The 13982-nt window shown below is 36.4% G+C and overlaps 1 protein-coding gene across 3 annotated transcripts in view; it reads left to right on the forward strand.

The window, feature by feature from the left end:
* ANO3 (anoctamin 3) overlaps window positions 1–11917 on the forward strand; it is a 120858-nt gene extending 108941 nt beyond the window's left edge. For all 3 annotated transcript variants that reach the window (XM_059848391.1, XM_059848389.1, XM_059848390.1), the window contains 6 exons: window positions 344–489; window positions 596–748; window positions 1393–1540; window positions 2733–2813; window positions 3642–3747; window positions 4521–11917. In XM_059848391.1, the coding sequence (XP_059704374.1) occupies window positions 344–489; window positions 596–748; window positions 1393–1540; window positions 2733–2813; window positions 3642–3747; window positions 4521–4703 (817 nt within the window). In that variant the 3' untranslated portion in view covers window positions 4704–11917. The remainder of the gene's footprint in view (window positions 1–343; window positions 490–595; window positions 749–1392; window positions 1541–2732; window positions 2814–3641; window positions 3748–4520) is intronic.
* Window positions 11918–13982: the final 2065 nt, after the last annotated feature.

Raw genomic sequence — 13982 nt, forward strand, 5'->3', positions numbered from 1 at the left:
CTATGCATGATATTTTTGAAAATTTTTTTTTATTTAGTCATTGAGGTAAATCCTACCAAAATAAGAAAAGTCCATGCAAACATTTTCCATATTCTGAAAAGCTTATTTATACAATGCCAAACATGCTACATTAAAGACAATTAAAATAATAATGCAGAATTATGAGATATTTTATAAGTTCTTTGCATTGTGTCTAAGAGGATATTGTAAAACTTTCCATTAAATATTTAAGTAATCATTCAGATGCTGTTCAAAACAGGCCTGCTTATTTCAGAATAGTTCCAGAACATATTTTAAATCTGTGAGCAGATACAGTCATTAATACTCTCTTTATCTAATAAAGTTTATTACAGAATTGGTGGTCACGACGCAAAATGAAAAGAAGAGGGCAATCAATGGAGAATAAAATTTCTCTACCTCAATGGGAAAAAGATTGGAATCTGCAACCTATGAATCTCCATGGTTTAATGGACGAATATTTAGAGATGGGTGAGCAAATTTGGGAGGTGTTGGTTTTCTTCAGAAGGTAGAACTATTTTGCTTGTTAAAAGATTCTTTGAATTTCCAATTTCTAACCAAAGAAATGCCTGTCTAGTTTTACAGTTTGGCTTTACCACCATCTTTGTGGCTGCCTTCCCCCTGGCACCTCTCCTGGCTCTCCTCAACAACATCATAGAAATCAGGTTAGATGCATACAAGTTTGTCACTCAGTGGCGAAGACCCATGCCTGCAAGAGCAACAGATATAGGTGAGAGAAGCCAGTGGCTGCCAATGCCAGCTACCATCTCTTTGGGTTTTCCTCTTGAGAACAGCTCCACCCCCAAAGTATTTCATGTGTCAGGATGGTAATGTAACCAACAGATTTCAGTCACAGCTTTCCTTTTCGGCAACAAAAGGATAGTTAGTTGATTTTCAAAGAGGATTCCTCAAGTTTGTTTCCCATTTACAATAAGGAGTCATTATAATTTGAATATTGAAAACAGGCTAAAAGTATTTCAGGCTTCTGATTTGAGGAACTCTAGGTCTAAAATAAATTGAATGTAGATGTTAAATAAAAGGACTGAATTATCTTTTAATTTAAAATTTAATTAAATAAGAAATCTCTTTCCAGAGCCTCTGATTTGGCATTCATAGCAACAAATTACCATTATGTCTTTGTTGCTTGGCTGGATCTTCTCAGCAGGGTGTGCCCGGTTGTAAGATTTCTTTTGGATGGCATGGATGGTGGCTGCAATGTGGGAACATGGCTTCATCTTGACTAGTTTTTCTGTCTCATACCTCATTCTCAACAAGAAAGGAAAACTGTATAACTAATAATGACTTTATTATCGGCTATGACTTAATATGACTATAAGAAACTGACTACTTTGTTGAAATTTCTCTTGTTTCTAGGTATTTGGTATGGAATTCTGGAAGGAATTGGAGTTCTGGCTGTCATCACCAATGCCTTTGTTATTGCCATTACTTCTGATTACATTCCACGTTTTGTCTATGCATACAAATATGGTCCCTGTACAGATCAAGGGTACAGACAAGAAAAGTAATTAGGATATTCTTTATATATACATGTATTTTTGAGTGGGAGCACAATTTATTGCTGTATTTCTATGATAACATATATCAGATACATTTATTTACACCTGTGCAAACCTTCCCAGATGTGAAGAGCGAGTAAGTCAGCCATTCCAAAGAGTTTGCAGAGTAGCTTTTTATAGAAGTGGAAAATCATCTCTTCCCTCCTGAATGCAAACAAAAAAATCTGTACATTGCATCAGTTTTCAGACCTTTTCTAGATAAGCTTTTCCTCTTCTCTGCAGTAGGTCTATGCTGTCTTCTCCCAGTGCATTCCCAAACACACATATATGCTCCCACAGATAGTGATTTGCTCTTCCTGAGCTGTCACAGGAAAAGAGAGTTTAAGGGCAAAAATAATGAGGTGGGATGGGATGAAAAGAGACAGTATCAGGAAAATGTTAGTGCTTGATGCACCCTACGCGTTTAAGAGAGAACTATGTAATTCTATTTCTTCTTTTGTCAGTAGTGGTTTGAGGTATTGCAGCAAACCTGAAGATCCAGAATTATAAAAGGATTCCTCATGTATCTCTTATATCTTCTTTGACTTTCAAATGTGCATTAGTTAAGTTACAAGACAGATTTAAAAAAGATAGGATATCTTTCATGTCTGTGTGCTTTTCAAGCAACTGCAAATATTCACTCCTACAGTCATAAATCAATATATTTATATAATTTCTGTAATTAATAGTAATACATTTTTGCCTTTAATATACACTGTTCATGTTAGTGTTGATGAAAACTTCATAAAACCTGTTATTATTTTGTATATGCTGCATTATTCGTGGCCAGTTCTGCAAGGGAGTTTAATTATTCCTCTCTCTGCCTTTCTATTCATCTTTCAAAGTTCACTAATTTTAGAAAACAGTTAAAAACATTGTAGCAACAATTTTTGGTTTATATCTCCCAGCAGGTAAGAAGCAAAACCATAAGAAGTGCTGAAAATAGACTTTTAAACAGTGCTATAGCTGAAACAGATGTTAGTCTTTTTTTCCAGTAAACTTTGCTTCTCTGCATGAATTTCAGAATTGCTTTTGTCCTGATAAGCAAATAAAGTATTATGCTCACAGTATCTGATAGCAGAATATGTTTACATACATGATGTTTATTGTATAACCACTTTATGAAGAAAGTGCTGCCCATATGGCTTTTTCTTTCAGATGCTTAAAAGGATATGTCAACAGCAGTTTGTCAGTATTTGATTTGAGTGAACTTGGGATGGGATACTCAGGATACTGTCGGTATGTTTCCTTGCTCCCAGTTACTGCAATACAGGCATGGACATTAATGCAGACAGTAAATTAAAAGTGTTGAAATTACTGGCATTTCTTTTTTGCCCATAAAAGCATTGGAGTTCATGTTTGTTCAACATGGAGGCCTCGGGTGCGAAGAGTGTGTGGTAGGATTCACTGATAACATGCTGAAAATTTGTGTTTCAAATTTTTGTAGGACTCTTGCAAGCCATTATATTTCACATCGCTATGAATTATTTAATTTAAAAATTTTACCAGCTGCCAAGAAGGGTAAAAATCCTGATTTCAATTTTGTTAAGTATTCTGAAGTCAATAAATTAAAATACACAATTAAAATTTTTGTTACCTCTCTAACCCAGATTGAGATTGCAAACAATTATGCAAGATGAATATAAGAAATACAGCATAAAAATGAAATAGGACATGAGGACACTCCTGTTTTCTGACTTGGTTTTGCATTCTAAGTTAGAATCATATTTCATTTATGCAAACTTTGTCTGGAGACTCTCAAATGCTTATAAGCAAAGACAATTTAGAATCAACACACTTAACACTCCAGCTTTGTAACAATAAAAGAAACCATTTGCTCTGGATTTTTGGAAGCAAAAAGTACTGTCTGATAAACAGCTTTATTTAATAGCCTGTGTTCTGGACAGCTCTCCCTTTCAGTTTAACTCCTCTCAAAGTCTGCTTTCACTTCAGTTTCTTCCCTTTTAGCCAGATCTGGGATGAACCAGAGAGCTCTTGACCGTGTCACACGTTTTAATTGCTCAAGAGAGCACAGGGTAACTCACTGGGTTTCTCTTTGCTCTGCAGGTACAGAGACTACAGAGCCCCACCCTGGAGTTCGACTCCGTATGAATTCACTTTGCAGTTTTGGCATGTCCTGGCAGCACGGCTGGCCTTCATAATTGTATTTGAGGTTAGTTGTGGAAGGGAGCAATCCCTTTCTACCTTTTATAGGTCTGAGTTGATTCTTTATAGTAGTCCTATAAGTAAATTGTCATTTTAATCAATTGTTTGTTAATTACTGTCAAGACGGAGGAAAAAAAAATTGTCTTACCCAAACTGTCAACTATCAGCTACTTCAAACAGAATTGACAGAGCATGCACTTGCTGCAGAACTCCTCTAAAATCATATTTCTTTAACAGTCGTCTTACACATCATGTTGGTTCCCTGCCCAATTGTTCCTATTTTATTGAAAAAGAAGTAGTACAAGTTTTGTGTATTTTAGGCACAGTTATTACAAGATAGAATGTGTGTCAGGAAAATGATACATGATTCTAGATTGATATAAAAGTTGAAACATGTACTAAGTTTGAAGTTCGTATTGCATACTCCCCAGGACTCTGATTACCTCTTTCCATGATAAGCCCTGAACAAAGACTGCTTGTAGGTCGCGTTGGCATTTGTTGATCCAACTAGCATGCGCTGTAGTCACATCTTCATTTAAGTCACTAACTCTACCCTTTGTTTTTCATTCTTAGAAAACTTCAGCATTTGCCCATTTCTTTTAGATCACTCATTTACTCCTATAGAGTGTTTTTATTTAAAAAACAACCAAAGGAGTTGTCTTTCAGTCACAAATTGAATCTCAGTTCCAGTTTTGCCACAGACTTTTAGGCTCTAATGTGTAGCCCTACAAAGAAATACTTATTGATGTGTTAAGCAATTATTTTTGTTTTTCTTTTCAGCACCTTGTTTTTGGAATAAAGTCTTTCATTGCCTACCTAATTCCAGACATACCCAAAGACCTGTGTGACAGAATGAGAAGAGAGAAATACTTAGTCCAGGAAATGATGTATGAGGCTGAACTGGAACATTTGCAAAGAGAAAGGAAAAAGAATGGGAAGCAGTATCACCATGAATGGCCATAGTCACTACCATGCTACAACAAAAATACTTTGAAATTGGAGAGAAGTTACAAAATTATGTCAGTCTGGCCTCCATGTGAGATTTGGTGGTGGTGTATTTATGTTCTTGCTAGGCAGTACAGTTGCATACTTTGGTGGGCACTGAGAAATTCATGTTTCCAGTGATGTCAATGAAAAGCCTTACCTGTAACTGGTCTGTGATGAGCTCCAATGACAGCTGGCATTCAGAAATGTGCAGACAGAGTAAAAAATCTGGACACTGTTTTAAAAAAAGGCAATGGGTTTTCATGCTGTTTATGAAGGTACTATCAGCATGATGAAAACAGAAAATTACCTGTGAACCTATAGAGTAAGGGCATGACTAAAACCAACTTACGTGATATCCACTGCTTCTACAGCTTCTGATTGCTCAGCTCCATCTGTAATGCGTCTAAAGAAAAGAGCAGTTGTTGCCTTTGTGGCCATGACTTGATCTTTCAGGCTTACTGTTTTGTCAGGTTTGTCCTAGTCTCTTGTTGAGATTGTGAATGTGGTCCTGCCCTAAAAAAGGGGTCTGTGGCTGCTAAATATATACTATGCAGTTTAAGATTTGCACATTAGTGTCATTAATTTATACATCTAGTTGAAAACCAAAACGTCCAAATTTAGAAAGAAAAGAGCAGCACCAGGAGAAGGTAATTTTTTGTTTGAAAATTACACAGCTGTTGAGTTGTCCTTGCACTTTAGTGTGTGAAAGGCCATCTCCACATGCTTCCAGCATGAAAGAACTGTCATTTTCATGCTATGTTACTGTTCCTCTTGATCTGCCTGGGCAATGATTTCATGACTTCACAAAATGCTAACTTGAAATACTCCCGTGCAGTGCAAATGACTTTATCTTCAAAATACAATTATATCTTTATAGTGTGCAAGCTTCTGCCAATATATATGAGACATGCAGTATAGCATTGTGGCTTGCTTGTTCAGGGAAGGAGAAGAAGAGCAATTCATAACAAGGTTCTTCTTATTGTAATAGTAAATATTACAGTAATATACACTTCTTTTATTGGCCTAAATATGTCATAACATTGGAGCTGGATACAGGCAGATATGCATACAGATTGTATATAAGTACATACACACAGTATTTACTATTATTATTATTAGTATGCCTTCTTATACTTGGGGTGGACATTTTTGATAAAATCACTAAAAAAGTAGGTGTTCATTGAAGAATCAAATTTCAATTTTTATGTGCAAACAGCATACAGCAGTGTTGCTTGTGGTTAATAGTCACATTTTGGTGATGAAATTGTCTGTTACTAACATTTTAAAATACAGGAAAAGCACTTAATGTTTAAACAAATTGAAGGGGTACCTTGCAGGGAAGGGAATGGATAAACAGTTACAGTTGTTCTGTTTCTCTCATACAGTTTTAAATAATGCTTCTCTGTATTGGATGAGAAAAATTTAAAAACAAAGAGTCAGCAAAGCACAGTAGCTACAAAGTCTACAAATTTTGACATTATTTTTAGGAATAAAGCTGCAGCAAAATCACTGCTGACAGATAGCAAAAATTCAGGTCTTTTAATATTTACATTATACTGTGTAATTTAAAAGTGTGATTCAAGTATTCACTTGCATTTATTAGCAGAATAATTTTATTTCACTGAAATTAATTCAAGAGTCAAGAGCTGATGAAAGTAGGTAAATAGGAATCTGTTGTATCCAGGGAGCCTAACATCAGACTTTTAAGTTCTTCAGTTGTTTCACCACATTTATGAGCTTTCTTGGTTAATTTCAGCTCTTTTACCAGGCAAGGCACTTGTAGGAGTATCTATAGTACTGCATGAAAGGAGGAAAGAAATTTGAAGATCTGGCCCAATCAGGTACATTACCCATTCACTCTGTGATAAGGGGCAGATGGAACACAGCTTGCCATATTTTAGAAAGGCTGTTTTGTTCCTTCCTCTTCTGGGTTGTGCATTAAGTTCCTCAGGAGTCATTATAAAAAAAAAATTACTGCACTTTCTTCAGTGCTAATAGAATCACAAGGTTTGATTTAATTTATTGTCTCTCTGTCTCATTCTGTGAGCTGTCAAGCACCGTTTGACAGCAGTAACCGTGTGTCACAGCTTTTACTGTATGCCACCTTGTGATAATATTTGAATGCTTCAGAAGGTCACAAATGAGCTCTCTGTAATATTTTCTCTAAAGACAAAATGTCTTGGCTGGCCCAAGTTATAAAGATTCAGGGTAAAATCAGGCAAAAATCAGAAACATTATTTTATACTTTCTTGTTTCTGCTATTGACATTGCATGTGTCAATACATACCTAGGCAAATTCCAATTGGACTTGAAAAACCACATTAAACAATCTTTTTGTATTTGAGATTTACATATATATACAAATTATGAATTTTTTTCAACACTGGGATATAGGAGCGTATGAAAGGCAAGTATGTAGATCTGACATGGTGCATTTTATGCACTGGGAAAGGACAAGAAGTTTGGAGAAACACTCTGTGTGTCCTTCACTTTTGGAGGACATCAGCAGTGTGTAAAGGTCTTGCCACTGTCTAGCCATTTGCTTAAGCTGAGAAACCTTTTTGCTAGGCTTCGCTCAGTATGCTGTTTTCATTGACTGCACGTTATTTTCCTAAAGAATAAGGCACACACTATCCTCAGGAATAATGTATTTTTTGAATGGTGAATGATCTTTTAATATTTTAAATATTGTCTTTTCAAACAAATTACTAGTATGACTAGACTGTGCATGCGGGCTGCATTTGTGAAATTTGACAAAGCTTTAGAACCTCAGTTTGTTCATAAATGCTTTAGATCATTGCAGATCTAATCTATGAAAAGTTTGCTCTATGCATGCGCCCTTAGAGAGACTGCATGAGCAACTAGATTTTTAATCTATGAAGTATTTGTTCAAAATGTGTTAATTATTCTTAACCAAATTCTGCATCTTGATTCAGACGAAAGAAATTTCCATTTCAGGAATGGCCCGAAGTCCATATACATGAGATGCACCCCCTTTCTTACAACTTTTTATTCTAAATTTGTGCCTAATGTGTGAGATCGGAATTTTGGTGAATAAAAAAAGGAATATAAGAATTCTGTTTTATTGGCCATCCTAATGAGAGGTTCCCCTAAGTTTGTCTCTATAAAGTGGGAGGCATTAAGAGTATTCACAACTGAGTGCTAAGGCTTGCCTGAATGTTGAGCTCAGGCTCCCACAGCACACTGATTGTGCCTCCTTCCTTCTTTGGGTATTTGGAAACAAGGCAAACCTCATGATGAGTTCAGTAAAGCCTTGGAAACTGTCACCCATGGCATTCTCCTGGAGAAGGTGGCAGCAGGTGCACTCTTAGCTGGGTTAAAGCTGGATGACCATGCCCAGAAGGTGGCAGTGAAAGCTGTTTATCCAGCTGGCAGCTGGTCAGGAGTGTGGCTCCCCAAGGGAACCACTTCTGTTGGGGCCAGTTCTGTTTTGTGTCCTTATCAATGATCTGGACAAGGGGATTAAGGGCATCCTCAGTCAGTTTGCAGCCAGTCCCAAGCTGGGTGGGACTGTTGTTTTGCTGGAGGGCAGGAAGGCTCTGCAGAGGGACCTGGACAGGCTGGGTCCGTGGGCCCAGGTCAGCGGAGTGCTCAGTGTGGCCAAGTGCCAAGTCTTGTCCCTGGATCACAAGTACCCATTGCAGTGTTGCAGGCTGGGGGCAGAGTGGAAAAGGAGCTGGGCCAAGAGCAGCTGAGCATGAGCCAGCTGTGCCCAGGTGGGCACAAAGGCCAATGGCATCCTGGCCTGTGTCAGAAACAGGGTGGCCAGCAGGAGCAGGGCACTGATTGTCCCCCTGCACCTGGCACTGGTGAGGCCATGCATTGAGACCTGTGTCCAGTTCTGGGCCCTTCAGTTCCAGGCAGACACTGAGGTGCTGGAGCATGTCCAGAGAAGGGCAGTGAAGCTGGTGAGGCATCTGGAGAGATTAAGTCATAGGGAAGGGTTGGTTGAAGGAGCTGTAGTTGTTTAGTTAGCTGTGGAGGCTCAGAGGAGTCGTATCACTCTCCACAACTACCTGGAAACAGATTGTAGCAAGGTGGGAGTCAGCCTCTTCTACCAGGCAGCTAGGGACAAGACAAAGGAACACAACCTCAGGCTGCAGACAGTGAGGTTCAGGTTGGACATCAAGAAGAATTTTTTCATTGAAGGCATTGGAACGGGCTGTCCTGGGAGGTGGTCGGGTCTTCGTCCTTGGAAGTGTTCAAGAAATGACTGCACATGGCACTTAGTGTTGTGATTTATTTGTCATGGTGATATTTGGTCAAAGATTGGACCTGATAATTCTCCAGCATTAATGATTCAGTTTTTTCCTAACTGTTTTCGTTCAAGGATTTTTAGAGAAAATGGTGACAGGGCTAAAATTTCAATAGTGATTTAGTGAGCTGCTTTTTTTTTTTGGTAGATGCTTCTTTGGAAGTACATATCTTCACTAGTATGAAATACACATCAGCTGTGCCCTTTTCCAAGAACAGCTTGTCATAAATTGTGTTCTGAGGCACAGTTAGGTTCAATTGTGTCCTGTGGAAAGCTCAAAAGGAAAATGTCCATACAAACTGGTAAATATAGGTTAGTAGATAAATAGCTTAATGGAAAAATTAATAAATTTCCAGAAGTTTCCTTCATAAAACGTTCTACACAAGGAAAAATACCTTGGGAAACATCTTCAGGGCAAGTATTAATATGGGGAAAGGCAAGAGTTTTGGTGATGTTTTATTCTTAATGTGCCATTAAGATGATCAGTCTAATTGTATATGTAATGCACATCCTTGCTGCGGCTTCCTCCACTGCAGACTCCAACTGGGAATATTGCCAGAGAGAATTTCTGGAGCCATGGAGTCCATTGGAGTTACCTGCCAAGTCCTACATGGCATTGTGGGACTTAGCAAACTTTTGCATTATGTCACTGTTTGTTTGGAGGCAAATTTAGCATAGTTAGCCTGTAAATGTCACCAATTTTCATTAAAACTATTGTAAACTAGATTTTTATATATATACTGGGCAATAGCCTTATCAGTAAAACTTATTTTATACAGCTACTTATGAATGTGATAAAGTTGATGGAAAATAAAAAAAACCTCACATATTCTATTTAGTTTCTATTAAGAAAATGACCAGAGAAAAGACCAGTGGTATCAGTAACCACTTGAAATGCAGTAGTACTTCCAGAATCATTATGTTTTTTTGGAATCCTCATGAAGTGCTGATGTTGCTTGTTTGGGGGCAAAGTTTGAAACAAATATAAGGGCAGCGTTTTGTAATAATTACTTGATGTTAAGACTGATTCTAGAATTCAAGTAGCATTCCACTTCTAGACTGACCTGTTACTTGCTTCCCGTGCATACTTTGTCTGACTAAAATGTGTACAGTGACACGTTTTGGAAGTGTTTAAATGATTTCTAACCTATATTCCTGTAGTAGCTTAAAAAATTCCTGGAGTCCTTTCATACTCAACCTCATATTTGCAAAACACACATTCTGAGGTCAAATTCAGAACCAGCATGTGGAGGGTGAGAATGAACACCGGGCAGTGAAGGGCTCCTGTTCACTCCAGCAAGTTTTGCTCCAGAATTGCAACAGGCTCTGAAAAATAAGGGTTTGAGGATGAAACATGGGGACAGGCCTCCTGATCTTTTCTTTTTTTTCTCCTTCGGCTCATTCTTTACTTATTCTCAGTGTTTTATTGCACACTGCCTTCTGGGTGACAGTCCCATTTTCAGGGCAATTCTGTAACAGCAGAGGTTTTTTTTCAGGCTGTGTTTGGATGTTTTTTGGTATCTACTAGATGCCAGAGTAGAAAGTGCACAAATCACAGTCTGTTTGGTGCTTTTTACAGATCAGTATGCCTTGGTGGGATGCAGCAGTGTGGGGAAGTATGGGGCACCTCTACCTGTGCTGTTCCTGTGCTTTTAGTCACTTCCCGAAGCACCACAGTCTTTTCTCATCATGTCCCTTCCTCCGCATGCACATACATTCTTAATACCCTACATAGTTGTATAATTTTTAAGTTTCTGATGGATTCCTTTTGACAATTTTTAACAGATATTGCCATTGCAAGCACATTTACTAGAAATTAGAAATTAGGATTGTCACAAGCTTGGCATAACCATAATAGCACAATGTTACCACAACAGCACAAAGTTCTAATGGCACAACAAAGGACAGTAGGGAAGTCACTGCACTGCTCCATGGTATACAGGAGCTTTTTAAATTCAGGACTGGGATGTAGTCTTGAAATGTAACGGTGTATTCCCTCTTCACTGCACTTGAAATGACAGTGTGAGTTGTGTGAGTTCTGTTGGCTCATTCTGTCTTCTTGATACAAGCTCTGTATTGCTGGCTGTTCTCTGGAGTTTGCATTCTTACTGACATGAGCTACTTGTTCAGATGCAACAGGGTGAGAAATTAGGATTAAACCAAATGGAGTCTAAAGCTGGTGAGATTTTAATCACTGAGAACACAATGATTTCTCTGTTAATAATAATAAAAAAAAAAAAACAGATCACATTTTCTTTTCTTGTTCTGTTTAACTGACTTGATGTTTCGTATTGAAAAATCTTCCCAATTGTTGACTCTAATTTTTACCTAGAGTAGTACCACTGAAATTTCAGTTCTTTGAAATAGTCTCATGTAAAATCTAACTAAGATAGTTCAGTCATGTTTTTTACTCTGATAGTCCTGGCTAACTTGCAGTATCATGATCATAATGGATTTCTTAAAATGTGTATATATTTGAAATTTATGTAATGTTTAAATACAACTTGATTTCTAAGTAAGCAACAAGAACAAAATTTCAGCTATTTTTTCTACTCATGAATCTATACTTTGTAAGTAATATTTGAAACAAGTTTACAGTATCAGAGAGCGTTTTTGGAGAAATCTACTTTTCTGTGCAAAAGCTGTAAGTTCCTCCAGCATGTCAGCTTTCAGTTTATATTGTGTTTTAAGATTGCCTTTACAAGCAGCTGTGTACCCCAGAAGTAAAAGAATTCACCGAGGAAAAAGTTGTAAATCTGATTAACTATTGTAAGACACTTTTGGCATAAATTTGTCTTTGGGATGCTGTTTACTTTATCAAGGTTTACATTTACAAATGCAACTACTTGCTGTATCATGCGCATTTGATTATTACTTTTTTTTTCCAGTAATAAACTTGGATATCTTTGAAAAAGGCTGTGAGCTTTATTATTCCAAATATTCAAAGATCATTAAAAGCAATTGTATACTTCAAAAGTGAGTGCTCATGAGCATTCAAACCATAGTCTTGTAAGAAAGTAATTTCAGGGTCATACTTGGCTCAGGCATTTATAACAATTAAATATTCAATTATTTTGGCATCAAGGCACAGCTAGACTGAGTTTTCAAATTTTCAGTCATTTATATTGCACTGATTTTACTAGTGACTAACAATTTCTTAAATTTAATCTCTTCTAGGATTTATCTGTGCTTAGTTTCATAATTGCAGTTTTTCAACCAAAGTGGACAGGATAGATCTGCCTCTGGAAGGATCAATGGTTCAGGAAGTGGAGAGTAAATTTTTTATGATTTCTTTAGGGATTGGTTAATTATAAGGTATTAAGTTTTTTTTTAGATATTTAATTTTTATAAATTTATACATTTTAGGATTTTTAAAAATATGGATATTATGTTTTTGTTAAAAGAGCTTAATTATATTAATAATTTATGTAGTCTAAATATTAATATAAAATTTAGGATTTGTTGTTTTGTAGGTTGAATAGGGAATATTTGGTATGAATTGTAGTTTTTTGTGTGGTTTTGGTTTGTGTGGTTTTTTGTTTGGTTTTTGTTTGTGTGTTTTTTTGTTTGTGGAATTATTGGTGTGATTGAGTGTGATATGGTTTCATGTTTTTTGTAGGGATTTATTTGGGTTTTGTATTTGTGGAAATATAATTTTTATTTTAAGTTATTTGTGGAAATGGTGTTTTAATTTTTGTTTTAGGGTTTTTGATTAAAAATGGATGTGTTTTAAAAATTACATTTTGGTGTTATTTGAAAAGTGTTTTAAAATTGGAGGTTTAAGTTTTGTAAATGAGTTATTAAAAAATTAAAGATACATAAAATTTTGTTTAATTTTATTTGAGGTGTTTTTGGGTTTTTTTGTTGTTGCTTGAAAATGTGTTTTAGAGTGTGGTGTGTTTTTTTAATAATTGATTTCTGGGGGATTTGGGAATTTTAAGTGTGGTGAATATTTTAATTTATTAAAAATGTAGTTAATTTTTGAGTTGTGTATGTGGGGTTATTGTTTGGTGATTTTTTAGGGTATATTTAATGAACGAAAAGTTTGTAGAAAGTGTTGGTAAGTATGAGTGGTTGAGTTTTTTTCTGTGTTGAAGTAAAAATTGTATTTGAAAAAGTATTAATAGATATATGAGTATTTTTGAATTTCATAAAAGATGGGTATTTAGTAATATTTGTTTGTTATAGTTGTAAACTTTATAGGTTTTGAGGGTTAACAGCTTTTGTAGAAACGGGAAGTTGTATAAGTTGATAGTTTAGGTAAGTCATAATAATGGTTTTTGTTTGCTTTTTGGAAATGTAAAATATTTGTATAAGTGCTTGTGTGTTTTGATGGAAAAAAGTATGATTTAGTTTTGTTTGTTTAAAAATGTAAGGTGTGTGCCCATGAAATAGAAATGGTCCAGTAGCATTTACTGAGCATTTCCCACTTCACCTTGCTAGCAATCCCAGGTGTGGAAGCAGGAAGAGAGAGCATGCCACACGAGATAGCAAGCAGCTGCCTTACAGCCAGGCTCAGCTGTAAGCTTCAAAGCAATTATAAGAGCACTGTAAAAGGGATTAACACAATATATTGACTTGTTTCTCGGTTCTTGACAAACTGTTCCATGGAAGCAAGGGAGTGTCATTTACAGGCTGTTACCTAATTAAAATCCTGGGACTACCTCCAGGGGTAGAGCATGAACCCAGAGAGGGGAAGTAACTTCAAGGACCAGGTTGACATACATCTTCATCATAAAGATGGTCACTGCTAAAACAAAAGCAACAGAGGAGCTCTTCAAAGAAATACAAGCTAAATGTTTCCGTGAGTTGTCTTTGATATTTTCAGTCTGTTTCACTCAGTTGTGGATTTTGTTTTAAAACAAATATATTTATTGAAAAACTATATCCAGAAGTTAGTCAATGTGAGAGGTGATCTGTTGGCTTTTATTTTCAACCAGCAAGTTTTCAAAGAAATGTGTTCAACTGGAACAGAGCAC

This window comes from Haemorhous mexicanus, chromosome 6, assembly GCF_027477595.1.
Source record: "Haemorhous mexicanus isolate bHaeMex1 chromosome 6, bHaeMex1.pri, whole genome shotgun sequence".
In the NCBI taxonomy this organism is placed as follows: domain Eukaryota; kingdom Metazoa; phylum Chordata; class Aves; order Passeriformes; family Fringillidae; genus Haemorhous; species Haemorhous mexicanus.